This window comes from Camellia sinensis, chromosome 14 (genome assembly GCF_055761805.1).
Source record: "Camellia sinensis isolate YWXY chromosome 14, ASM5576180v1, whole genome shotgun sequence".
NCBI classification, from domain to species: Eukaryota; Viridiplantae; Streptophyta; class Magnoliopsida; order Ericales; family Theaceae; genus Camellia; species Camellia sinensis.
In genome coordinates this window covers 12,816,888-12,842,021 of record NC_138974.1, presented here as the reverse complement: position 1 = coordinate 12,842,021, position 25,134 = coordinate 12,816,888, and the positions used below count along the sequence as shown (strand labels likewise).

General features: G+C 34.1%; 2 protein-coding genes across 29 annotated transcripts; both read right to left on the bottom strand.

Annotated features, from left to right (window-relative positions):
- Positions 1 to 1,019: 1,019 nt before the first annotated feature.
- Positions 1,020 to 6,184, bottom strand: LOC114301895 (transcription initiation factor TFIID subunit 10). Of its 12 annotated transcripts, none has more exons than XM_028246848.2 (7): positions 5,826 to 6,184; positions 5,066 to 5,245; positions 4,915 to 4,979; positions 3,107 to 3,169; positions 2,853 to 2,910; positions 2,690 to 2,740; positions 1,020 to 1,403 (listed from the first exon to the last, which is right to left on the bottom strand). In XM_028246848.2, the coding sequence occupies exons 2-7, from the start codon at positions 5,156 to 5,158 to the stop codon at positions 1,323 to 1,325; spliced, it is 411 nt and encodes a 136-aa protein (XP_028102649.2). In that variant the 5' UTR covers positions 5,159 to 5,245; positions 5,826 to 6,184; the 3' UTR covers positions 1,020 to 1,322. The 12 variants fall into 12 exon arrangements, with proteins under 12 accessions (XP_028102649.2, XP_082762662.1, XP_028102650.2 ...); XM_082906536.1 differs by having other exon boundaries at positions 5,066 to 5,220; positions 5,722 to 6,170; XM_028246849.2 differs by having other exon boundaries at positions 1,020 to 1,425; positions 5,826 to 6,170.
- A 1,120-nt stretch (positions 6,185 to 7,304) lies between these two features.
- Positions 7,305 to 18,642, bottom strand: LOC114301889 (uncharacterized). Of its 17 annotated transcripts, none has more exons than XR_014350382.1 (9): positions 18,417 to 18,629; positions 17,834 to 17,863; positions 17,679 to 17,745; positions 17,437 to 17,582; positions 17,053 to 17,205; positions 14,348 to 14,494; positions 13,542 to 13,650; positions 13,288 to 13,407; positions 7,305 to 7,768 (listed from the first exon to the last, which is right to left on the bottom strand). XR_014350382.1 is itself a non-coding variant. In XM_082905364.1 (7 exons), the coding sequence occupies exons 5-7, from the start codon at positions 13,557 to 13,559 to the stop codon at positions 7,695 to 7,697; spliced, it is 261 nt and encodes an 86-aa protein (XP_082761490.1). In that variant the 5' UTR covers positions 13,560 to 13,650; positions 14,348 to 14,494; positions 17,053 to 17,205; positions 17,437 to 17,582; positions 17,679 to 18,629; the 3' UTR covers positions 7,305 to 7,694. The 17 variants fall into 17 exon arrangements, 3 of the variants coding, with proteins under 3 accessions (XP_082761490.1, XP_082761491.1, XP_082761492.1); XR_014350386.1 differs by having other exon boundaries at positions 17,693 to 17,745; XR_014350380.1 differs by having other exon boundaries at positions 17,693 to 17,863.
- Positions 18,643 to 25,134: the final 6,492 nt, after the last annotated feature.

The window sequence follows — 25,134 nt, the reverse complement described above, 5'->3', positions numbered from 1 at the left end:
AAATAAATAAATAAAAAAATAAAAAAAATCGTTATTCCCACTTGTGGAGACAATTTTGTGACAAATTACTTTTTGAACCTCGTCATTCCACCATCAAGTTTTATTTATTTATTTATTTATTTAATTTTTTCACTCTCTTGAATTTACCAGAAGCTTCTTTTGCTACTTTATTTAATTTTATTACAATTGACCATCTCACACATGTGAGCTAGTTTTCTCATTCAAAATTTATTTTCATTCCTTAATCATAAGGTTCTTAAAGAGTGCTAAATTTTCAAATTTTAAATTCCACCATCTAATTCGTGGGGGTTACTTCTCCGACTCTTCTATCTTTCTCTTGCATTTTTTTAAAACATACATTTAACACTATTAACCTAAGTTGTGCAGCGAGATCCTATCCAATTATTACTTTACAATCCCTTACATGTTTCATCATCAACTCTCTTAAGGGGGAAAAAATATATATTTAACTAATATTATTGGTTCCACTTTTAAATGCAATGAAGTGTTCGTATCATGTTTAGAACATACTTTTGCAATTACAAGTTATACGTCATTGCAAACTTTAAAATCACACTACCCTTGGATTCTGATGTGGGTCATCACTTTGGGGAATGCTCTATTTGGTTTCAACTAAAAATCTCACTTTTAAACTATTTAAGCGAAAAAAACCAAAAAAACTTCTTGTTTTGGACCTCAAAAAACTAACACGGGGAAAAAACCTGTAGACCCATTCAACTTTCCCAATTAAAAGTAATAATAAAAGAGCCCTCTCATGAACGAATCTCACAATCACAAGAAATTTTTTATTTTTTTTTACCACTAGGCACAAAAATAGTGGGGACTATATTAATAAATAAATGTTAGATCAATGTTTGTGTATCTAGTAATAAGAAAATGCCATATAGCATTTTCCATGGTGTTTCACAATGCAATATCGCAACTAACAACCGAAATTGCCTGCAATTGTTCAACAAATTCCTACATTTATTTAAGAAATAGACCTTGCCAGTTTCAAATGCTTTCAAAATCCAGCATAATATCCTCTCATTAATAAAAAAATAAAATACAAATACAAATAAAGTATTTGTTTCCATTTTTTTTTTCTTTTTGTCGAGGGGAGAGAGATACTAAGAAAACAGGATAACTGCATCTACCTAATTGTGTAGCAACAAGACCATGAAATGAAATCATCTACAGATTGATGACATAATATGTAAAAATAATGGTGTATTTTCGTAGCCTTGCAAATTAGTTAAAAGTTGAATTCAAAATGCAAGCCACCATGAAGTATTTGTTTTTACAGATACAAGGCACCGAGCTCATTCATCTCTTGAAGCAGGATCCAACCCAGCTGTGGGGCTATCAGCAAAATACTCTTGATGCTTCACATTCACGCCATACTGCTCAATTACAACGAGAAACCTAAAATCAACGTAAAATGGTCGTAATCTGAAAAGAATGAGAGAGTTCTGGAGGCCATCACCGAGAACCAGGCCAATATACCAATTACAGATACTCTAATACAAATAAGAAATCTGTTAGCATTTAATTGAAGAAGGTACTAGCAAAAGTCAGCTTTCTCAGCTAGAAAACCCAATTGCTTTCTCAGCATTTATTTTTACTTATCTACACAAAATAAATAAAGAACCAAATAAATAGAGCCTAAAAACATGCTTCTGCTCTCCTAACGTAACTCAATTTTCCATGGCTTATGTGCCATTATGTAGTTAGTCTATTCAAATATTGGCATTTAAGGTATTCTCATAATGGTTGAGGCAAGCTGCCTGTGTAGATAAGTCACACCCCTATTAGGCCTTTTCAGTGGTTAGATTACTTTACATATCAAAAACTTAATAACATGGATATATCAGTTATCAAAGAATCACCGTCTTAGCACATTTTCCAAAACATGCTTTTCACATATATCCATCTATTGAAATATCATGTTTTACAAGATTCAAATCGAAAAGGTAGAACTTTGATGTCCAGTATTGCCAAAGTTCTATGACTACCGAAATTTGGAGGTTAGAAATTTTGCATCTCAAACCATTAGGAGACATGGGCGCTGTTTGGGAGAATTTTTTTTGGTTTTTTTTTTCACTAAAAGACAAATTGGTTACAAAAAAAAAAAAAAAAAAACAGATCCAAATAAAATATCACATCAAACCCCATAATCATTTCACTTTTTCTCTCACAAACATCACACCCAACCACAAAAAAACCCAACTATCTTTCCAAACACAAAGGGTGTGTTTGGTTTGTGTTTGTAAAGTAGTTTTTGAGATAAAAAGTACGAAAACTCGTTTGGTTTGTCTTTTTTCAAAAATGGTTTTGGAAAATTGTTTTGGGGAGAGAGTTATAAAAAAAAGTGGTTAATTTTATGTGTATGAGAGAGAGAGTGATTTTGGAAAGTAGGTAACCAAACAAAATTTTGAGATTTTTTTTAAAATATTTGTTTAGTTTAATTACTCTTAAAAATTTGTTTGTAGAGAATTTTTTTCAAAATTTTTTCTGAAAAACAAACCAAACAAGGCCAAAAAAATTTTTCTCCAATAATATCCTACAACTAAAAATACCTATAAAAAAACCCACTTCCCAAACACCCACATGATATTGTCATTTTGAGGTTGGCTGGCATAAATTTGACTCTTGATAGCAATACTGCTTGAAGCCCTAAAGTGCTTACCTCACGCAGAGCCTTGGAGAGGTCCTCCATTGTCAAGATTAAACGCTTATCCTATTAGAGAGAGAGATCGGGTTAAACTAAAGAAAAAAAAAAAGAAAAAAAGCTGGACATATACAAAAATAAAAAAATGAAAAGTAGAAAAACATTAGTAAAATGTGAGCACCTTTTGCTGCTTATCCCTCTTGTCCTTGACTACAGCTGCCTGCCTTGCCTTGCATTGCCTATATTAAGATGCAGATGGGTAACTTACAATAACCAAATAAATGTAAAACACCACTGCACCACCAGTATCTAAATAATGAAAATTCGAAGTGCAAATATGAAAATGTATACGATGAACCTGTAAATAGAACTATTGGTGAATCTCAAATGAAAAGACTTCAGTAATGACAAAATTATAAGAAGTTAGAAACATACTGAAGAGCGTCAGTTGCAACCTCTGCAATAAACTTCTGCGTAGCAATAGCTACCAGTCTGATTCTGCAAAAAATAAAGGAGATAAATGATTTGATATACATATCCATACAAATGTGCAGAAAAATGAAATACAAAATATGCACAGTTTTTTCACATCAGAGACCATATATGATATTACAACTAGAAAGAAAGCACATAAATGAACTTCTTGAATAAGAAAACATAATTTGGACACCAATCAAGACCCTCAATCCCTGCTCTAGGATTCCCTTCCATAGAAAACAATCACGAGTAAATGGCTCTGATGAACTGATTCTCTAAAGATTACTTTTTCAAATTCGAGTTTTCCTTTCTAAGTGCCTTACCAAATTCCCCCCAGATTCAAGACAATCAAGAACCTCAAACCTTTTTTCAATCTCACTTTTCTTGGCCTTTAAATAACCAAAAACCTCTTTATTCCATTCTTTTAACTTTCATTTGACCATTTTCAATTTATTCATGAACTTAAAACCCTTCCACTCTTGAATCCTACAATTCGCCCATCACTCTTTAAAATCCTTTTTGAATGAAAGGGTGATCCAACCACATATTCTCAAAGCACCTCCTGCAAATTGGACCAAGTAAATTAAGCATTCAACAAGGCGGGTCAATCAAATCATAGTCCCTTAAAAAAGAATCAAAATCCCTCATACTCCTCGTAGCCCTCCTACACTGTTCAGCTTTTGGATAACACTCTAATGACATTGTCGTACTTCACTGTGGGTTTCCTTTGTGAGAAAACTGAGGAAATTAGAAAAATTACTTGCTTTGAATCATCAATTTTTTCATCAACACAAACCCCACACACAAACATCCAGTCAACTGACCTTAACACAACCATTTACCTTTTTAATCTGATTGTTCACTTACTTCAATTTTGTTGGCAACCAAATAGAGGGCAAACAAATAGAGAGACAAATACGAGGATGACATTTTAGGAGGGGTAGAAGCATAGTTGTCAAATCGGGATTTGAATAGTGAATTGAAATGGTATTGTACCGAATCACGAATCGAATTAAATCGTGACTCGTAAAGATTCGGTCACCTTTTAAAATATACCTTTTTTAAATTACATAAAAAATAGATATTAAATATCTAATAAATATGAACTATTTAGACTTAAATCAATGAAAATATTGTTTTAAATGATGATCATGTGGTCTAGGTAAGAAGTTAACATGGGTTCCCATATTTCCCACTTCACCTTTTGCCTTTTAGATACTATTTTTTATCAATAAAGATAGCAAACAAAGACAAACTTTTAATTTTCAAGCAACAATAACTCAACAACAACAATATTTTACAAGGTTAAAAAATCAAAATTTTCAATTTTTTTCAAAAATCTCTTTTGATGCCTTAAAAAAAAATTATCTTGTAAATGCAAGTATTTAAATGAAATTGAATATGTAAGCCTAGAATATTGTAGAGAGAGAAATTTCATTTTTTGGGGTTAGAGTTTGAGTATTTGAGAGTAAATAGGGAGGGAGAAAGCCAAAAGATAGCATGTAGTAATCTTAAAGACCTTAAAAATGTTTTGTGAACCATTTTTCAACAATAAAAAACCAAAAAAGAAAGCTAAACATCAATTTTAGCGATTCGAATCAATTCACAATTCACTAATTTAATTCACCGATTCACCTACAATTCATAGCTATTTGCGATTCACATAATATGTTCATATCGTTTACCCACTGAATCGAATCGAATCGAATTGTATGATTCGAATCGCGAATTGTACGATTTTAATAGCAGAGGGTCAAAGTACCTACAATCGAACATCGGGACATTGGAACCCACTTTTTGCCAAGTAATGCTCCACCAATTGGTCTGGAATCTGAGATCAGAAAACACAGTAGTAAATTTATTATTGAAAACAAAGCATACATAGGTTTTTCATTGAGCTTTTCAAGGATAATTTACAGTGGGGGTGTAGTCCATCAAGGATGCAAGGAAATCAGAGAGCACAGTATCATCATCGTGCCTGCCATCACTCGATTGCTGATTGTGGTTCATCTTTGCTTGTCCTAACTCTCTCTCCCCCTTTGAACTGTGAGGTAGGCCTTCTTACCAATGTTCTAAAACCCTGATTGTTAAGGAAACCTAAAAAAGGCTGGGTCTTAGAATCAATGGTTCAACCATCGAGTCAATCAAAATTGAACCGTGATTGACCGATGATGTCGTAATTATGTCATAAATAAATAAAACTATAGATACTTTCTCCCACATTAACTCTGCAAACCAAGCAAGTACCATCTAAAACTTTAATTGGAAAAAAAAACATTTGCTATCAAATAAGCCAAGCTCTGTAACACCAAATCAGAGTTCAGATTATTGATTGAGTAGAAATGAAAAAGCTATCTCCATTTCAGAGTGCCACAAAGAAAGGCAACTGAAGATGTATGTATATACATGTAAGGCCCAAACAACGAAAACATATTTTTTTTTTTTTTAAAAAAAAAAAACATTTTCAACAAAAAATCTCTAGAAACTGTTATATTATTTGTGAATGGAACTCGTAGATGCTTCACAAATTGACACCAATAAACGAAACAATTGTATACAATATTCTAAGATACTCAGTTTGGTTGCTGAGGAAACAAAGAAAAACGATTAATATTATCAGTGTTCTCTTTCGATTTAGCTTCCGAGGGGATGCATGGAGCAGGAGCAGAGTCGGTACCTGAACTTTAGCCGCCGTCGCCGGAGAACAAGATGTCGCACCTGGACTTGAGTGAACAGAGATGAGGGGATCAATCGCGGATGAGAGAGAGAGAGATTGATTTACAGATCGATCGTCAATTGAGCCCTAATTTAAAATATATAGAGGGCTTTTCAACCCCCGCCGGTCTGCTGGTTGGAGCGAGTCACCGGTTGGACAGCAGATTTAACAGGATTGTATAGTGGAGAAATAACCTATCATCAGTGGATGTTGGGGAATTTTTTTCATTAATATGTAAATTTACCTTTTAAAGCCCCACCTGATTTATAATTTCTCCTTGTATAATTTGTGTCAATTTAGGGAGGGAAAATCACAAATCCAACCACTCTTTAACAAATTGGGGAATTTTTAGAGAGAATTACAATTTAGTGAAATTTTAAAAAATTAATTAATGTTAATGAAAAAAATTATCACTTTAATGTTTGTAAGTATTTTTAAAAATGTACCCATGTAATTTTTTTAATTTTTTAAACCCAGCTTCAATCCACCAATCCTCAGCCTAATTCAATGTTTTAACCATCGTGAACCAACGAATTGGATTGGTTAAAAATATAAATGGAAAAGAATACTAATGAATATATAATCATAATTTTGTAATAATTTCAACAAAAATCTATTTATTCTAGATCTCAATCAATACCAAACTCACAAATTAATCAACTTCATGATTTTATTTAAAATTATATTTAGAAATTAATGTATAACAGAATCAAATTGGTAAGAAACATGCAATGAACCTGAAGGGCAATGAAAGGTGTTACTAGAGTTCAAGACAAAAATTGCGGGAGATCAAATATAAGGTAATTTGGTTAGGTATATAAGCAGGATAACTAACCCATTGCCACCCAAATGATATGACAGTAACATTATATAATTAATAAGGAAAATGTTTGAGGGCCCTAATTTCTGTGGCTCAAATGACTCAAATTTGTCAAAACGACGTCGTTTTGACAATTTTGATTGTTGAATTAATAATTAACTTGATAAATTCTTCCCCAAAAAAACACAAAAAGGAAAAAACTTGATAAATTATTTATTTTAAAGTGATAGACTCGTAATGATGTGTACAAATTCAATTTTGAAGGTAATCTCCAAATTCAAGTAATAATTTGAGAAAAAAAAATCATTTTTAGGATAATCTTGCAAAAGTGACAATCCCCAAATTTTGATTCTTCTTTATACGGTTGAAGGATTTGGAAAAGAATTTGAAAAGAGAAAGAGAAAAAGTAGATAAAATATGAATGAAATATACTTACATTTCACATAGTTTCATACATTTTTTCCCTTTCTCTTTCCAAATTCCTTCTCAAATACCCCAACCAAACGCGACGTTAAAATCCATTTTATGTGACAATTATCAAAAAAGGTGAGATTTTCCACTATAATTTGGATAATAAAAAAAGAGTTCCAAAATCTCATCCACTTCATCCATATTATCCATTCATCCCCAAAAATAAATAAAATAAAACAAAGCTACAAAAAAATTATCCAATCACCTCGTGCCATGTGTGCCCTCATTTACCCAAGATTAGCCAATCATCATTCAGATGTGACCCATGTATTTTGGGAAGTAATCAAGTACATCCTCTTACACATTCTTCCCAGAAAAACCACAACATGCATGGGGAGACATTTATAAAATGGGTAACAGTGTTAAGATGACAATGCGGCTTGAATCATCAGTTGGACGAGGGTAAACAAGAAAGAAAAATTAAACAACCAATATAATGCTGTATATATAATCTCCCTCAGCAGCATAATTTCAGACTCCCACCACGCTATCAATTAGTGGTTATATAATCTTTGCTTTAATAGATGCAATCCCCATGTTTACCGCGACATACTTCTAGCATTTGGCTTCATTACTGCATCAGGAAGTCTATACATCCACCGATCTAACACTCCTGTTAAATATCAATATATTACATTCACCACAACAAAATGCACCTTTGGCAACCAAAATTGGCGACTAAAAAAAATTTAGTCGCCAAAAGTTATGGAATTGGCGACTAATATTTTTTTTAGTCACCAAAAGTAAAATATTTAGCTACTAATTTTTTTTAGTAGGGGTATAGTCATTATTGGCGACTAAAAAAAATTTAGTCGCTAAAAATGCCAGAATTGGCTACAAAAAAAAAACTTAGTCGCTGTATATTGACTTTTGGCTACTAAAATATTTAGTCGCCGAATGGAAAATAAAAAAATTATTTTTTTCTTTTAGTCGCCAAAAACTTCTTTCAGCGACAAAAAAAAATTTAATCGCCGTATACTAATTTTTGGCTACTAAAAAATTTAGTAGCCGAATGCAAAATAAATTATTTTTTTCTCTTTGGCGACTAAATTTTAGTCGCCAAAAACTTACTTTAAGAGGCACAAAATTATTTTAGTAGCCTTTTGCTGACTTTTTCCGACTAAAATGTTTAGTCGCCAATTGTAATTAAAATTTTCAAAGAATTTACACTTTTGGCACTGAATTTGGCGACTAAAACAAATTTAGTCCCCAAAAGTTTAACAATAGGCGACTAAAAAAATTTTTGTCGCCATTAGTTCATGTTTTGGCTACTAAAATAATTTTAGTCGTCATTTGTTAATATTTCCCGACTAAACTTTCATCGCCGAATGTGTATAAAAATTTCGTGGGAAATATTTCATATTAGCGCCTAAATTTTTACCCAAATTTGTTAGTCTTCACACGGTTCTATTCTATCTCTCTTGCTCTCCCTCTCTCTCTCTTACAGAGAATCGATCACCACCGCCCCTCATCTCGTCGTCGCAGACGACCACAGTTTCCGTCAATCTTCCATTGTCGAGCATCGTCGCCGCAGCTCACCATTGCCTCGCCTCACCTCCCATTGATTCGCTTCCGGTGGCTTACTTCTCTCTACATTTTTTTCTCTCCTCATCTTCTCTTTTCCTCACCAGATCAATGACAATCTACCCACCCTTTACTTCTCTCTGTGTTCGATTTTTGTTGGTTCGTGATCTATGTTCAAAGTTATATATATGTGTGTGTGTGTGTGTGTGTGTAAAGCTTCAGTGATTTCTATATGTGTGTGTGTAATTGGGTATCTGATTGTTCGATTTCCAAACCCTAATGGCGGAAATGGAAATTTGAAGTCTGTATATGTGTGTAATTGGGTATATGATTGTTGTTTGATTTGGTTGTTGGAAACCTAGAGGAAACGCTTTTGGTTACGTTTATCCAACTGTTGATTACCAGGTACATGCTGATTTAAAATCAAAATTGAATTATTTTTTGTGTGATTAGAATGAAATTGAGCTAGGGCTAGATTAGAGAAGCTGTTCTGATTGTTGGATTTGATTATTTTGGATTGATTTGGGGGATTTTTTATGGAAATTATTGTCATTTTAGATTCAAGTGTTATTAGTTTGAAAGAAGTGTTTTCAATTCCCTTTTCTAATTGATTTTGCAGGTACATGCTGATTTAGACTCTAAAATTTTTTATTTTTTATTTCCTGTTGTTAATATGGACGTGTATATTTGTATAGGCTGATTTTTTTTTCATTGTTGAATGGAAGAAGATGTATGTTTTATGATAGGTCTAACAGTTGAATTGCATGGCATGGGCAATGCTTGGTTAATGGGGAGAGGCTGCTAAGGATCTTCACTTGGCATCAAAACTGGACTATGATGAGGAAATAAGTGCTGTACTAAAGAAGGTTTGCCTTCTTTTTTAATGTTTTGAAATACTATGTATCTTTTACATTATTAAGGGTCACAATGAGCAAAAAGGAGTGTTGCTGCTGTTTTTGGAGTGCTGCTACTATAGAAAAGGAGTACTGTTGCTGCTGCCGTTAGTTGCTAGTTGCTGCTGCGGAAATGGAGTGTTGCTAGCTACTGCTGTTGCTGCTACTTGCTAGATATGGAAAGCTCTGCCTTGTGCTGTTCTTTGGATCAATTTGGATGAAGACAGAGGTGGCAATATGGATGAAGACTCTCTTCCTGGGCAGGTTCTACTCTGTGCATAACTTTGTGGCAAATCTACAGCAGGTAAGGAAGTCCATTGGGTTAGGTAGATGAGTTTGAGTTGGGTGTTTGGGAATGTGATTAGTTTGTTTTGCTGCAGAAGTTTGTTCTGATCTTACCACTGGAAAATAGGCCCAAGGACTGAATTTAGGTACTTCATAGCACAACAATTTATGGTTTACTTAAATGTTTCATTTGGTACTAGTCAAACTTAGAAGTTAGAAGGGTTATGATCGGTATGATATTTGATTTTGTCTAAATCTAGTTTTATCTCTTATTCAGATTGTGAAAATTAGTCAAAAAATGACGTTTCGGGGGTGAAAATTCAAAAAAGTTCCCGAACGACCGGGTGGCTCACACAGATAGCTTCGCCATGACAAATAAGACTTGTGAGATCTAACGGAACGTAATTCGGACCCGTAGGTTGGGAGTTAGAGCCGAATACCCCCCTAAACTTAGTCGGAAAAGGGTGTTTCGGGGGCGAAAAATCAAAACAGCCCCCAAACGACTGTGTGGCTCACACGGATAGCTTCGTCATGACAAATAGGACTTGTGACAACTGATGGAACGTAATTTGGACCCGTAGGTAGAGAGTTAGAGCCGAATACGTCCAAAACTTAGTCAAAAAAGGGCGTTTTGGGGGCGAAAAATCAAAACAACCCCGAACGACCGTGTGGCTCACACGGATAGCTTCGCCATGACAAATAGGATTTGTGAGAACTGACGAAATGTAATTCGGACCCATAGGTAGAGAGTTAGAGCCGAATACGTCTAAAACTTAGTCAAAAAAGGGCGTTTCGGGGGTGAAAATTCAAAACAGCTCCCAAACGACCGAGTGGCTCACACGGATAGCTTCGCCATGACAAATAGGACTTGTGAGATCTAACGGAATGTAATTCGAACCCGTAGGTTGGGAGTTAGAGCCGAATACGCCCTAAACATACTCAAAAAAGGCTTTCCGAGGGCGAAAATTCATAACAGCCCCCCGAATACGCCTTACACTTAGTCGAAAAATTTGCAACACTTAGTTAAAAAAGTAACAACTTTATTAAAATAACATCTACATATTCTAATAATTGCCTTTATATATTTATAGGACGAAGAAATTGCATATTACATTGTTTGTGCATTTGGTTGGAATAAATATTGCATGATACATATATATACATATATATACTTTCTTTTATTTCCAAGAAGACATTTCTTGATTGTTCTACCTTAAATGCATGTTAGAACATGTTTCATATGGCTGACTGAATTGATATTTTGTAACCAATTCTACTGTTTCATTTTTTGTTTTTCTTTGTAGATGGTTTTGTTGCGTGGACTTGTGGATAATCCATATTAGTGTATGGAGAGGAATTTTCACTTTTGTGTAGAACTAATATAATACTTTTGTTGTCCTCAACTTTTGTGTAGTTCATTATTACTGTTACAGAAAACTTTTGGCAATCAACAGATAATGACTGTAGTGGTACATATATACTAAATTTGTCAGCATACTTATAGGACGTTTTGTCATGGTCCATAGAAAACTTTTGTCGTGGTACATATATCACCTTTTGTTGTGGTATATATTACGATGATAATTTGTACCATGCCAAATGGCAATTTCGCTTGGTAGTAAATGTATTTTTTTGTATACGGAGGGCTTTGATTTTTGTATGACATATTTTGTATGGAATTATTATTTTAGTTTAGACAATAGTTGATTTGTATGAACTTTGATATTTAATGTTATTTATTTTTGGTATATGGATGCAAATTGTGAAATGATTAATTGTATGTATCATTTTGTTTTTACACGTATTACAGGTTGTATTGTATATAGACAGGTTGTGGAGAAATTATAATTTCGCAATAAAACATAATATCATATTTTTGGCAACTAAACAATTAGTAGCTAAAAAGAAATTGGGAAAAGACATTTGGTGACTAAAAGTTTTTTGTAGCCAAAAAAAAAAAGACATTTGGCGACTAAAAGTTTTGTAGCAAAAAAAATAAGACATTTAGCGACTAAAAGTTTAGTAGCGAAAAAAAAAAAAAAACATTTGGCGACTAAAATTTTAGTAGCCAAAAGAAAATCAAACATTTGGTGACTAAAATATTTCGTAACTAAAAACAAAAAACTAAATTATAAACACACTTTTGCCGACTAAAAATTTAATAGCAAAAAATGTAGAACTTTAGGCCACCAAATATTTAGTAGCCAAAAGAGGAATTCTTTGCCAACTAAACATTTAGTAGCCAAAGATGGGGACTTTCGGTGACTAAAATTTTAGTAGCTAAAAAGTTGGGATTTTAGGCGACTAAAAGTTTGGTCGACGAAAAGGGTCTAATTTAATTTAATGTCCAACTTTTTGGCGCCTAAATATTTAGTCGGCAAATGAATACATTTGGCGACTGAAATAATTTTAGTCGCCAATTAGCTTTCCCGACCACTCTTCGGCTACTAATTTTGCGACCAAAAAATTTAGTCACTAAAGCCCTTCGGCGACTAAAAATTGACTTTTGGCGACTAAAAATTTAGTCGCCAAAAGTGAAATTTCTTGTAATGATTATGAGAACATCAATGGAAAGTGAACCTTATGTGATTAGGAAAATTAAAAATGACAGTGAGCAGATTCCTGCCCATAACCTCAAACATCGGTTTCATAAAACTTTTGCAGTAGATGGATTCTCAAAACTTATAGCGATGGATTCTCAAAACTTTTGCAGTAGATGGATTCTCAAAACTACAAAAAAAAACTTTTTTCGAGAAAATGTTTTCGGGAGAACATTTTCCTATGTTTGGTTGCATTTTTGAAACTAATAAACTAATGGTTGTGTTAGTGGTAGTGGCGGCGGGACGGAGGTGAAGGTGGTGGAGTTGTGGTGGTAGTGGCAGTAACAGTGATCGAAGTGGTGGAGGTGATGGTGACATTGCTAAGACTTTAGTTTGAAAAACGTTTTCTACCTTAAAAGTGGGGAACATTTTCGGCGCAAATAGGCCTTTTTTTTATTAACCATGGAAAACGTTTTCTATTGACTTTCATTTTCCGTTGTACCAAACACAAGAAAAATGAGAAAAACTTTTAAAAAAATGTTTTTCGCCCAAACAAACGGTGCGTGAGTTCAAATATGAAGCTGTAAAAAATGCAAAATTCACAGCCACAATGTTTTCTGTTTCCTTTGGTAATTTGTCACTTTAACCAGTTTTACAGTTTTTTTCTTTTTAGCACAGACCTTTCAAAAAATTAGATTTCAAAATAAATTTAAATGATGAGGAAAATTTTCAGAATTATTACGAAAAAAAAAATCGATTTTGTTATTAAGTGGATGGTTATCTTTCAATTGAATCATCTCAGATAGGATACCTTTTCCAGATCCTCATTCTTCAGTGTGTGCAACTTTTTCCCAAATTCCAAAAAGCAGAGTAAAGAGAATAGTACAAACCTGTTAAGGCAAATGTACCGCCCAATACTGCACAAAGCCGAGTGATGAAGTGGAGAAAACTGCGACGTTCCTCTCTGATGGTCACAGTAATTGGTGACAGATCATACAGAAAGTAAACAGCTGGATAGAATAACAATTGGGTTCGTAATTGGAACACAGATGATAGTAGCTGCAAGGAACAGAAAAAAGATCTGGAAGAGAGAAAGAAGAGTTAGCAGAGAGGGATCAAAATAAATTCCAGTGTCCAAACAAACCTGGCCAAGTCCTATCATACTCGTTCATAGGAGAATAATATTCCGTGACTGAGAATTGATTAGTTGGTAAAACTTCTTTTGATAAGTATCTGTATTCAGTTGGAACAATCTACATGGAAACAAACAAATTTCTCAACAGAGAGCAAGAAAAAGAATGGTAAAACCCTAAATATAAACCCAACTATTAAATGAACTATATATATACATAAAGCAGAGTTCAAATTTTTGTTCAATAAATGAATATGTTGTTTCAATAAATTATTGTTCAATAACAGAGAAAATTTGGGTTTCAGCCTGCAACGGCTGACAATTGAGTGCTTTGTATGCTTTATCAGACCAAAGCATCCAATGAGTATTCTACGAACAAGAGTCATGTTAAGACTATGTTTGGATCTTGGATTTGTTGCGTGAAAAGAAATGGTAAGGGAATGCTTTCATTCATTTTCTTTTCCTATCTTTTCACACCATGAATCCATGATCCAAACACAACATTTATATGGTCATTACCCACTCTCCATAAGGGCGTCCCATAAATTTGTTCGATAGTGTGTGATGCTAGTAAATTCTAATGATCATAAGAAAAATATTTCCAAGATAACATGTGCAAAAATAGCCAGTTTTATTTTTCTTTTAGCTAGTCAATACTGAGGACAACACAATGATCATTTAAGCAAGGGTCCCCTTGAACAGCAAGATCTGGAGCACATATGTGCAGAAAAAATGACCAGCTATCTTAAAGAAGGTGCATATTGGAAACACCAGAAGATAAATCAACAATTTTATCAAAGAAAGACCAGGAATCAAACCTTTATGTAATATTTGAATGTTCCACTTGAACCACGTAGAATCCGTTAAGTCTCATCAAGTGGGTTGTGAATTCCAGGATATTTTGGCCCAAATGATAAATCATGAATAATGTGGCTCACATTGACATGAATGGGCCCTTCAAAAATCTGTTGGACAAAAAAAAAAAAAAAAGAGAGAGAGAGAAGAAAAACAAGCAATAGGTAAGTGAACTAAAGTGAATGAAAAAGCAGTTGAAATGGAAGGATACGAATTAACCTCCACACTAGCAGTTGAAGACATTCAAAAGGCTAGCAAACAACACAAAAGATGTCTTGGCTCACTAGATGGAGAGTAATATATAATTATCTGGCCATTTTCTTAAAAATAACTTGAACAATTTAATCTCCTTATAGTAACAGAAGTTACCCCTTGTTAACTAATTGGTATGAAGTGTAAGTCAAAAGGTATATTTGAAAGTCCCAAGGAAAGTGAATAGCCATTTAACTTTCTGTATTGCATTCCAATTAAGTCAATTATTTTGACTGGAGCCATTATGAAAATGGCACCAATCTAAAAAATGATGTCAAATTATGAATTTTGTCACTTCAAAGAAACCTAAAGATGATCACAACCAGAGGATATGAAGAACTCCTGTTTTTTGCATGCCTCCATGTTTCAATGATAAATTCCACTGTAAAAGCCACAGAAATTCCAAAAAAAATGAACAAATGAAATGAGGCATCAAAATGAACACCAAGTTTTTTTTTTTTCTTTTTTCTTTTTCATATCTCATCAGTGCTTAGTGTAAGGATAAAAGCTTGAACTTCCAAAAGTAATAAAATGAGAATAACACCTCGTAGACTCCAGTTTTAGAGGACCAAAACTAGGACATGACTTCTCTTCTGTGTTACAGGAATTCCCCATATACATCAGAATAAAGCATTTATATAAGCATGGAAGTTAGGTTCACACACAAGCCAGACTCCTAAAGGCCAGCATCTCAAAATTTAGCAAATTGAAGTGGACCAATATTTTATTACCGAAAACTGAAGTTCAGGCTGAGTACCTTTTATGAAGACAGAAGACCAATTTGCTGTTATTTTAAATAGAGGGGGTAGCTAAACTATACTAAATTAGAAGTATTTTGTACTTCTCCAAGTATTTGTCTAAATAATATTAATGCTGTGTTTGGTTGGGGGATTTGGGGAGGGATTTGGAAAGGGAAAGGGAAAAGGTGTGTGAAATTAGGTGAAATATAGGCATGTTTTATTCACATTTCACCCACCATAATCACAAAAGTCAACTTATAATCAATAATCAGTACGTAAATGCAAATATTTATCAGTTGACACCCAATAATGGGGAAAAAATTGCATGAAATGAGGAAAGAAATTAGCCCAATGAAACAAGCTGGTAATTACATAAAGATAAGGTACAACATTTAGTTAAGCCATCAAATCTAATTATATTTAATAAAATTTCAACCCACAACTAAAATTTAGATACTTCGACTAAGATGCCTGCACATAACAATCAAGTGTGACATTATTGCTCCAATAAGTCATCTCACTACCCATAAAAAAAAGTAGTCATATGCTTCATCAGCTGCAAGTGGTATGCAATCATATAAAAAGATTCTCAAAACAGAGAGCAGTTATACAATGGCACAATAACCAATAACAAAATTAAACCATCATTATCTCCATGTAACAGAATAATGTTAAGTGCCACCACATAACAAAGTCTAAATTCCCACTAAACATTTCAAATCATATGAATGGACTCCCAAAAAGTGATCAAACTAGTATATAGTCCCAGATATGTGTGTAAATACAACGCAGATTCATAGGCCCTTGCTTTAATGATTAGTCTTATAAAACATCTGACATTTTGCAAGATAAACATGTGAATCCAAACTTACTTTCATTCAGGATGCACTACTATAGGTTAATCTTGTTCAAATGTAGTTTCAATAAGATTTCTAGTTCTATCACCATTGATACCATCACCATCATACTACAACTTCCACTAGAATGCCATCAAGACTTCTTTCAGACCACCACAATGCTAGGCAGACACAATAACTGTTTTCCTTCAGCTGGTTGTTTGAAAAAATGATATTTTGTATAAAAAAAATTAAAAAACAACATTTACATCATTTAATGGTGCCAAAAGCATAAAAATCTCAAGTCACAAAACAAACATTCAATTAACCATCTCTAGCTTTAGAAAATAGTGTTATACATATATATAGAGAGATATAGATATAAAAATTTCCCAACAAGCCATAACCAATACAATTTGTTTTTTATTTGTATAATGTTCTATACAGTTTATGATTTATGGTTTGTCTAATCAAAGCAAATCATTCTGAATCAATCAAGACAAAGATTCTTCTTAATTACTGAATTGGAATTTTCCAAAACAAACAGAGCCCAAATTAGATTGTTAATTATACATAATTATAGATAGAACAATTTAGCAAAACAGGGAATTTCTTAATAAAACAAAACAGAGCAATTATAGAATAAATTTCAAGCAAACAATCTCCATCCTAAAACAAGAAACATCAAATCAAAAACACAAAAAAATAGTAAAATCTCACAAAGTATCAGAGGGTGTATGACATATTAGCAGATTCAGACTGTGCTAAACAGTGTGTTTCCAAAAGCAGAAAACAGAAAGAGAAAGAACGGTTGTTTTAGGAGTTGTTTGGTTCACTTACATGATCTGATTATCAGTCCAGAGAATACAAAATCTAACAAGCTATCACTGAGCTAACCAGATTCAAAATAGCGAATCCTGATGATGCTGCAGTAGAGAACACAAGGATCTTGCAGCTTCTACTTCACCGTTGAATAACCCAAGATACATATACCTGCAAGCAAACATCATAATCTCATAGATAAAAGGGGTCCCTAAGCTTTTCTACTTTGAAATTACCATCCTAGATTTTTATCCAACATGAGAAAAAGCACAATGGCAAGTTCTCAAAAACCAAATCATAGTTCCTAACACCAACTACTAGGTTTTGTAACTTCTAATATTTACATCTAACAATAGGATCATTTAATTAATTAGTAACAGTTTTGAGTTTAACAGCACTCACTTCTTCCCAAGGAACTGTCCCATTTGAGCCTCCCATAGACCACATTTGTGCAAGGTCACTCCTCTATATTTTGAGCTCCCCCGAGAGAATCCGGTGCTTTGGTGACGAAGAATGTGCACAAATTCCTCTTTAGTTAGGTTTGTCATCTGCTCATTAATTTAAAGACGTTTAGCTTGCAACAAATTACTTATGCTTAATATAAAGACAAAAAATTAAAAATTAAAAAGTGAACAATATCTTACCATCTATTGCCTACCTATTTCATATCGTCTTCGTAATCACAAAGTAAAATTGATACTCCAAATCACTCTAAAACATTGAATTCAGACATTAGTCAACTACAACAATTGGGGGAAAAAAAGATAATGACAACAAGAACACAATGGAGATAGATTACCTCATCAAATCATTGTTTTCTAGCCACAACCTGCAACATCATTAACTATTCCTAGTAATGAAGCAAACTAAGAGAGGGAAGGGAAAGATGGAATTTTGCAGCAACAGAGGCTCTTTTAGGAGGGCTTTTAACCTTTGTTTTGATCCTCAAACATCAAACAATCAACAAGGGAGCAAGGTGGAAATGATGAGTGTGGGTGTACATGAGCTTAAACTTGTGTCTTCCATTGATAAAAATAAAACCACAGATCCAAAAGCTTAAACACTCTACAAAATTAATTTCATGACAAAATTATTTTGCCTAATGTAGTATGCCTGTCACTTATACAGTTTGTACCTAGTTACTCAATCACTCTTAATTACGTGATAAATTGAACCCGATTTGGACTCCCACCTCTTTCCCAGAGGCACTTCAGTATATTAGTTAACATAAAAAGGGTTAACAAATATCATAAAGAGCAACAACACTAGCATAGCAAGCCACTTATGGATCTAGGGCAAGTTTTATACGATTTGGGGATACGGCAAGCTCGAGAGCGAGAACGAGAGAGAGTGCGAGACTAAGAGAAAGAGCGAGATATAACCTGGTATTGCGGCAGTGGCGGTGGTGATTTGCAACGGTGGCGATTTGTGACGGTGGCAATGTGCAACGTCGAATGCTTCCCGGTGGTAAGCGCCTGAGGTGAGGTGAGATTTGGTGGTGATTGTGTGTGTGTGAGAGAGAGATAGTGCTTTGTATTCCTAAACAGAGGAGAATACCTGGGAGGGCGCGAATAGGTTTTCATTTTCCTACTAAAATTTTGGCAGCTTTGGCGACTAATTTCAAATTTTGTCGGCAAAAATGTAAGTAATTATTTAGCCAAATCAACTCAAACGGCGACTAAAATGTTGGTCGCCAAAACTTAACCTACGGCGACTAAAATTCTTTTTGTCGCCGAAAACAAACTTTTGGTGACCAAAATTTTAGTCGCCAAAGGTCAAAAAATAATTTTTTATTTTCTATTCGGCGACTAAATATTTTAGTAGCCAAAACTCAACCTATGGTGACTAAGATTCTTTTAGTCGCTGAAAATAAACTTTTGGCGATCAAAATTTTAGTCGCCAAAAGTAAAAAAATAAATTTTTATTTTCCATTCGGCGACTAACTGGTTTTAGTAGCCAAAACTTAATATACGGCGACAAAAATTCTTTTTTGTCGCCAATCATGGCAATTTTTAGCGACTAAATTTTTTTTAAGTTGCTAATAACCAATATACCCCTACTAAAAAAAGTAGTAGCTAAATGTTATACTTTTGCCGACTAAAAAATAATTTAGTAGCCAATTCCATAACTTTTGGCAACTAAATTTTTTTTAGTCGCTAAATTAGTCGCCAAAGGTGCATTTTGTTGTAGTGTATGGCCATCACTACTCAAACGAAGCTGCAGAAACTCTCAACTGAGAGGCTTTTCCCATATTAAGCCTATTTTGTATTTTAATTCCCAAACTAGGCCTAGTTTGGACGGAATTTTCAAACTAGGCTAAAGCGCTATTACAAATCGCGTTTTCACTATTTGGAGCCCAAAATGTGGTGAATAGTGAAAGCGCTATTGCAAACCACGCTTTTAATTAAGAAAGCGTGGTTGCAAATCACGCTTTTAACATAAAATTTTTTTGTGAAGAAAGCGTGATTTCAAACCACGCTTTCACTGTGCATCTCATTTAATTCGTTTTCTGAAGAAACCACGCTTTCACTGTGCATCTCGTTTAATTCATTTTCTGAAGAAACCACGCTTTCATTGTGCATATAATTTTTTTTTTTTTCTGAAGAAAACGTAATTGTGAATCACGCTTTCACTGTTCAGCTAAAGAAACGTGGATTGTAACCACGCTTTCACTGTTCACTACAGTAAGCGTGGATTGAAACCACGCTTTCACTGTTCATTTATTTTTTTTTTAATATTTTGTTTTTATTCCAATTGTCATTGTTTTAGTGATAATGTAATTCATAAAATTTTTTTGGCTTTACTAAAGCCGTTCTCATGTTAATTTTTTTTTTTCTTTTGTCTTTCTTTTGGTTTAGAGGGTGTAATTCAGAAATTTTACATAATATGGGAAAAACCTCTTCTTTTCATATATTAATTTGTGTTACATAATATGAGAAAAGCCTCTTCTTTATATATTAATTTTACATAGTATTTTTAACTAATTACCAAGCATTTGGGAATCAAGCCAATTTATATATCATTTAAATTTTTATAGGAAAAGCCTCTTTTCATATATTAATTTTACATAATATTTTTCATATATATAGTTTTAAAATCATGTTCATTTAGATATTATTAAGTCAATCATGTTCATTTACAAAATTCATGCTTTCACTGTTCACTACAGTAAGCATGGATTGAAACCACGCTTTCACTATTCATATAAATTTTATTTTATTTTTTTTAATTTTTTTTCTGTTGTCATTGTTTTGGTGATAATGTAATTCATAAATTTTTTTTGGCTTTACTAAAGCCGTTCTCGTGTTATTTATTTATTTTTTTTCTTTTGTCTTTGTCTTTGTTTTGGTTTAGAATGTGTAATTTAGAATTTTTTTTTGTCTTTACTAAAGCTGTTTTCATGTAAATTTTTTTTGTTTATTGTTTTGTCTTTGTTTTGGGTTAGAAGGTGATAATGTAATTAATAATTTTTTTTTGGCTTTACTAAAGCCGTTTTCATGTATTTTTTTTTTCTTGTCTTTGTTTTGGGTTAGAAGGTGTTATTCAGAAATTTATTTTGGCTTTACTAAAGCCGTTTTTATTTAAATATATATATTTATTCTTTTGTCTTTGTTTTGGGTTAGAATGTGAGAATGTAATTCAGAAAACCAGTTTAGTAAAACCGTTTTGTACCTGTTTTCATTAAAAAAAAAAATTTATTTCGTCTTTGTTTTGGGTTAGAAGGTGATATGCATGCTCTACAGTCCGAAGCACACCCACACACTGTGCAGTTCGACGAGCAACGACAAAGGGTGAGACGCGAAGAGCACCGCAGAGTAGGCCAAGAAGACGAAGGCTACCGCGAGAGCTCCTAAAATAAATTTTGTCAACATTTTTATAATAAAACTTAATACATAATATACGAAGTCACTAATTTACTAAATACTCATACAGGCATGAAAACAACACAACTAAAGTTGCAAATGTAACAGTTTTTAGTTACATAGATAGTACAGACATAAGTCTCCCGCAAAAATACATTCTGGACACCATGAACTGAACACACATTACATACATCCTGGACACCCTGAACTGAACACACAATACATAAACATAACAGTTAGACAGACAAATATTAGGCAGACAATCTGACAAACTCATTACGGAAACACTTAGTCTAACATAGACATTACATATTAATGCATGACCTAATATTGTCGAAGTGTAGATATTAACACCTAATTTGCGCTTAAATCGGCTGGTGGCTCAGAGTCTGAATAATCTGAAAGCTCAGCGTCAGAGACAAGTTCAGGATCCTCCATGATTCCCTTGATAGCCGCAACATTTGGTTCTGTTTTGTTCTTCTGGGCATCCTTCTTAACTATGTATAGTTGCATATCTCGGGCTAACCTACGGCGCATTTGAGAAATCTCACGTTGTAGTCTTTCATATAGTCGATCAACATTATCAGGATCTTCCATTTGGATCTCAACAGAACGTGCTTTTGGCACCTTAAGTTGATTTTCCCGACTTAAGGTTTCCAGCTGTACCCGCTCTATAAATAGTGCGGGCCACTTGAGATGAGCAGCGTCAGATAAACCATATCCTGTTTGATTGTCAAATGGCTCCATACATGAACCTCCTTGAACTGGATAATACTTGGGCATCAAAAAATGCCGCTTCCCAAACCTATCACGATAACCACAAGCATAATCTAAAACAGGTATTCCCACTCCCTCCCATGAATCGTCTTTAGCATCGCTACTTCCCCTTCCCCCTCCTCGCCGTGAACTGTCACCCCTTTGCAAGTTCCTACCACCTCTGCGATTCCCACTCCCTCCCATGAATCGTGTAGCCATGCTAATTTTTTAAAACAAATGAATGATAATTTCGTAGGGCGAAATAAGTTGTAAGGTTGTGTCTTCACCTTTAGTGGTTTATATAGTTGGTTATGAACGGCTTTAGGAAGATGCCTCTGCATGACAATCCCATATATACGAACAAGGTATGAGTTGTCACTAGAATGAAAAAACAGAGAAAAGCAAATACTGTGTACCAAGTCACGTGACTTGACAATCCATCTGCATATATCGACAAAATAAGGGCATGCTCAATGTAAGGTAAATCATTGTATTCACTGTTGCCATGTGACTTTCTGAATTGAGAATCCCACATATATCAATAAGAGATAAGTTGTCACTGTAAAAAAAAAAAAAAAAAAAATCGAGCAAAACATTGAGAAAACCAAAGCCTGTGCACCAGGTCACATGACTTGACAATCCATCTGCATATACGGACAAAATAAGGGCATGCTGACTGTAAGGTAAATCAGTGAATTCACTGTTGCCATGTGACTTTCTAAATTGAGAATCCCATGTATATCAATAAGAGATGAGTTGTCACTGTAATAAAAAGCTCGAGCAAAAAATCGAGAAAACCAAAGCCTGTGCACCAGGTCACATGACTGCACAATCCATCTGCATATACTGACAAGTCTCTCCACGATTTGACTACTCAATGTGTGAAAAAATGAAGCTTATGTAGGCAATGTTTTGTTTCACTTAGCTATGCATCATTCGTTGTTACGACCTACTATTTGTATTTCATTGAAAAGTTTGACTATTTGAATTTTTGTTGTCATTTGGAATTATTTTAAAATCAACTTTTGAATATTCAATTTGTAATATTTTGGGAAACATTTACAATCTCAACTGTTGAAATCAACTTTAAAATAATGGTGGATCTTGTGAGTGAAACGTGGGTTAGGTAGGAGTACTTGGCCACCAATATTTGTGAATATCATGGTGCATTCAAATCTGTCTAGAAAACTGGTGTTACACAGTAATTTCGGAAGTGTTGTTCTCTTTGGGTATAAATCCGAAAAATAACAAATCACCGTCATTAGAATTGGTTACAAGTCTAGTTTCTTACATTTTTGGCCTTGCGTTGATTGTTATTCTATACTAAGAGAATCGTCAATTTCTTTAAAAATGTGCAGAAAATAATCTGTTTGGGTATAATTAATTGTAAATAGTGATTTTCACAAGCAAATCAAGTAAAACCAATTGGGTTTTAAACTTAGTCCCCCTACTGGACCAACCACTTGGCTTTGAGCCTGTTTGTCCAGCCCCCAAAGTTTAGTTTTCTGTCAACCCCTCATTACTTACCAGAGTCATCATTTGTATTGGACTTACAGGAATTGGAAGGTGACTATTTCTTCTTTCCTGATGGAGATTGAAATTCTTTACGTAGAGGATCCCTATTTGACGAGCCCCAGTTAAGGGAAGCTTTTCACCGAGTTACCTATTCTGTTTTATGTGTTATTGAAGGCGGTAGTTCGTTTGTCTGAACTTGATTAGTCCCCCAACTGGACCAACCACTTGCCTTTGAGCTTGTTTGTCCAGCCCCCAAAGTTTAGTTTTCTGTCAACCCCCCATTCCTTACCAAAGTCATCATTTTTACTGGACTTCCAGGAATTGGAAGGCGACTCTTTCTTCTTTCCTGATGGAGATTGAAATTCTTTACGTAGGGGATTCCTATTTGACGAGCCCCAGTTAAGGGAAGCTTTTCACCGAGCTACCTGTTCTGTTTTATGTGTTATTGAAGGCGGTAGTTCGTTTCACCGAGTTTAGTTTTCTGTCAACCTCTCATTCCTTACCAGAGTCATCATTTTTACTGGACTTCCAGGAATTAGAAGGTGGCTCTTTATTCTTTCCTGATAGAGATTGAAATTATTTACGTAGAGGATCCCTATTTCACGAGCCCCAGTTAAGGGAAGCTTTTCACCGAGCTACTTGTTCTGTTTTATGTGTTTTAAGTATTCATATAATTCAGCATACATTAATCCATTCATTAATCCAGAACATTCATTAACTCATTGCAATTCAATAAAGAAAGTCATGAACTAATAAATGTGTAGTTATAAATGTAGTTATTTCATAAACTTCAGGTTCATAAAACAAATACTTAAAATACATCCGTACGTTAGATGAACAACAACATTATCTTACACTCTAGTAGCGAAGATACGACACAACATACAAACATATATGAAAGATAACGGTGTTTGATTTCTCATTCCTCATCGGACATGTAGTAGTCAGAGAGATATTTTTCATTGTTTAAGACATTATTTCGCTCAATCACTGTCAAATCTCTGTTGCTTGCTTCTGCCATTTCGGTGGCTAGTTGAAGCATGAAATGTCGACATCTCCGCATTAACATTCTGTTGTTCTCCTTCTTAATTCTGCTAACTGCTTTTTCATAGTCACTCACATTTCGTCCAGCCATGGTCAATGAACGACGATGAGGTACCGGTGCCCCAAAGTTACGTACATCATTAAACAATCCTTCTTGCTCCATTACCCTGAATGCCTATTCTGCTCGGATACCAGCATAATAATCCTTCGGACTCGAGTACTTTTTGCTCTTGTAGTCATAGGTAAATGGAGGTAGCAGTCACACTTTCGGATTTCTTTGCCGGCGTGAACTTCTTGCACCTCTTGAAGACATTGTTCATAAAATAAAAAAATTAATAATAATAGTAACTGTAGATATATTACTATTGTTATGACTTCAACAAACAGCATACTGGGGGTATCACTATTTATAGACATCATAGTGGGGCTTAACTAGAGATGATCTGGTGACGATAATGCATGCTGGGGCACTATGGAAGAAGTGATACCCGTGATATTATTTTATGTTATTCATTTCATGCAATTTTGAGTATTCGTGACTTTGTGTACTTGTGATGTAGTCACGGACGTGGTTGTCAGATAAAATCATAATTGTAGGCCAGAGGATCACAATGCAATCCCTTCATATTCGAGCAGTGAGTTGTCAAATAAAACAAAATACAGTGAGTTGTCACATCGCCACATGAAACTATTTTTTCATACTTACTTTTGTAATGCAGTAAGTAGTCACTTGGAATTGACGATTTCAGTACAAATAGGTGTTTTAAAAAAATTATAAATGAAATCATAAAATGAAACAACGGCTTTAATTTTCTTTGTTTTAAAGTAATATTGTTCATAAACAACTATGAAACAGAATGCAAGTAAATACACAACCGTCCAACTCACTTCGACCTACAAAACTATCGTTGTTTTTTTCACC

Excerpts from the sequence above, each read along its gene's own strand:
- LOC114301895 (XM_082906532.1), bottom strand. The coding sequence starts at position 5,158 with ATGAACCACAATCAGCAATCGAGTGATGGCAGGCACGATGATGATACT. Across the intron at positions 2,911-3,106 it reads GTTGCAACTGACGCTCTTCA|GCAATGCAAGGCAAGGCAGG; the intron begins GTATGTTTCTAA and ends ATCTTAATATAG. Across the intron at positions 2,741-2,852 it reads AGAGGGATAAGCAGCAAAAG|GATAAGCGTTTAATCTTGAC; the intron begins GTGCTCACATTT and ends TCTCTCTAATAG.
- LOC114301889 (XM_082905364.1), bottom strand. Across the intron at positions 7,769-13,287 it reads CGGTACATTTGCCTTAACAG|GAGTGTTAGATCGGTGGATG; the intron begins GTTTGTACTATT and ends GATATTTAACAG.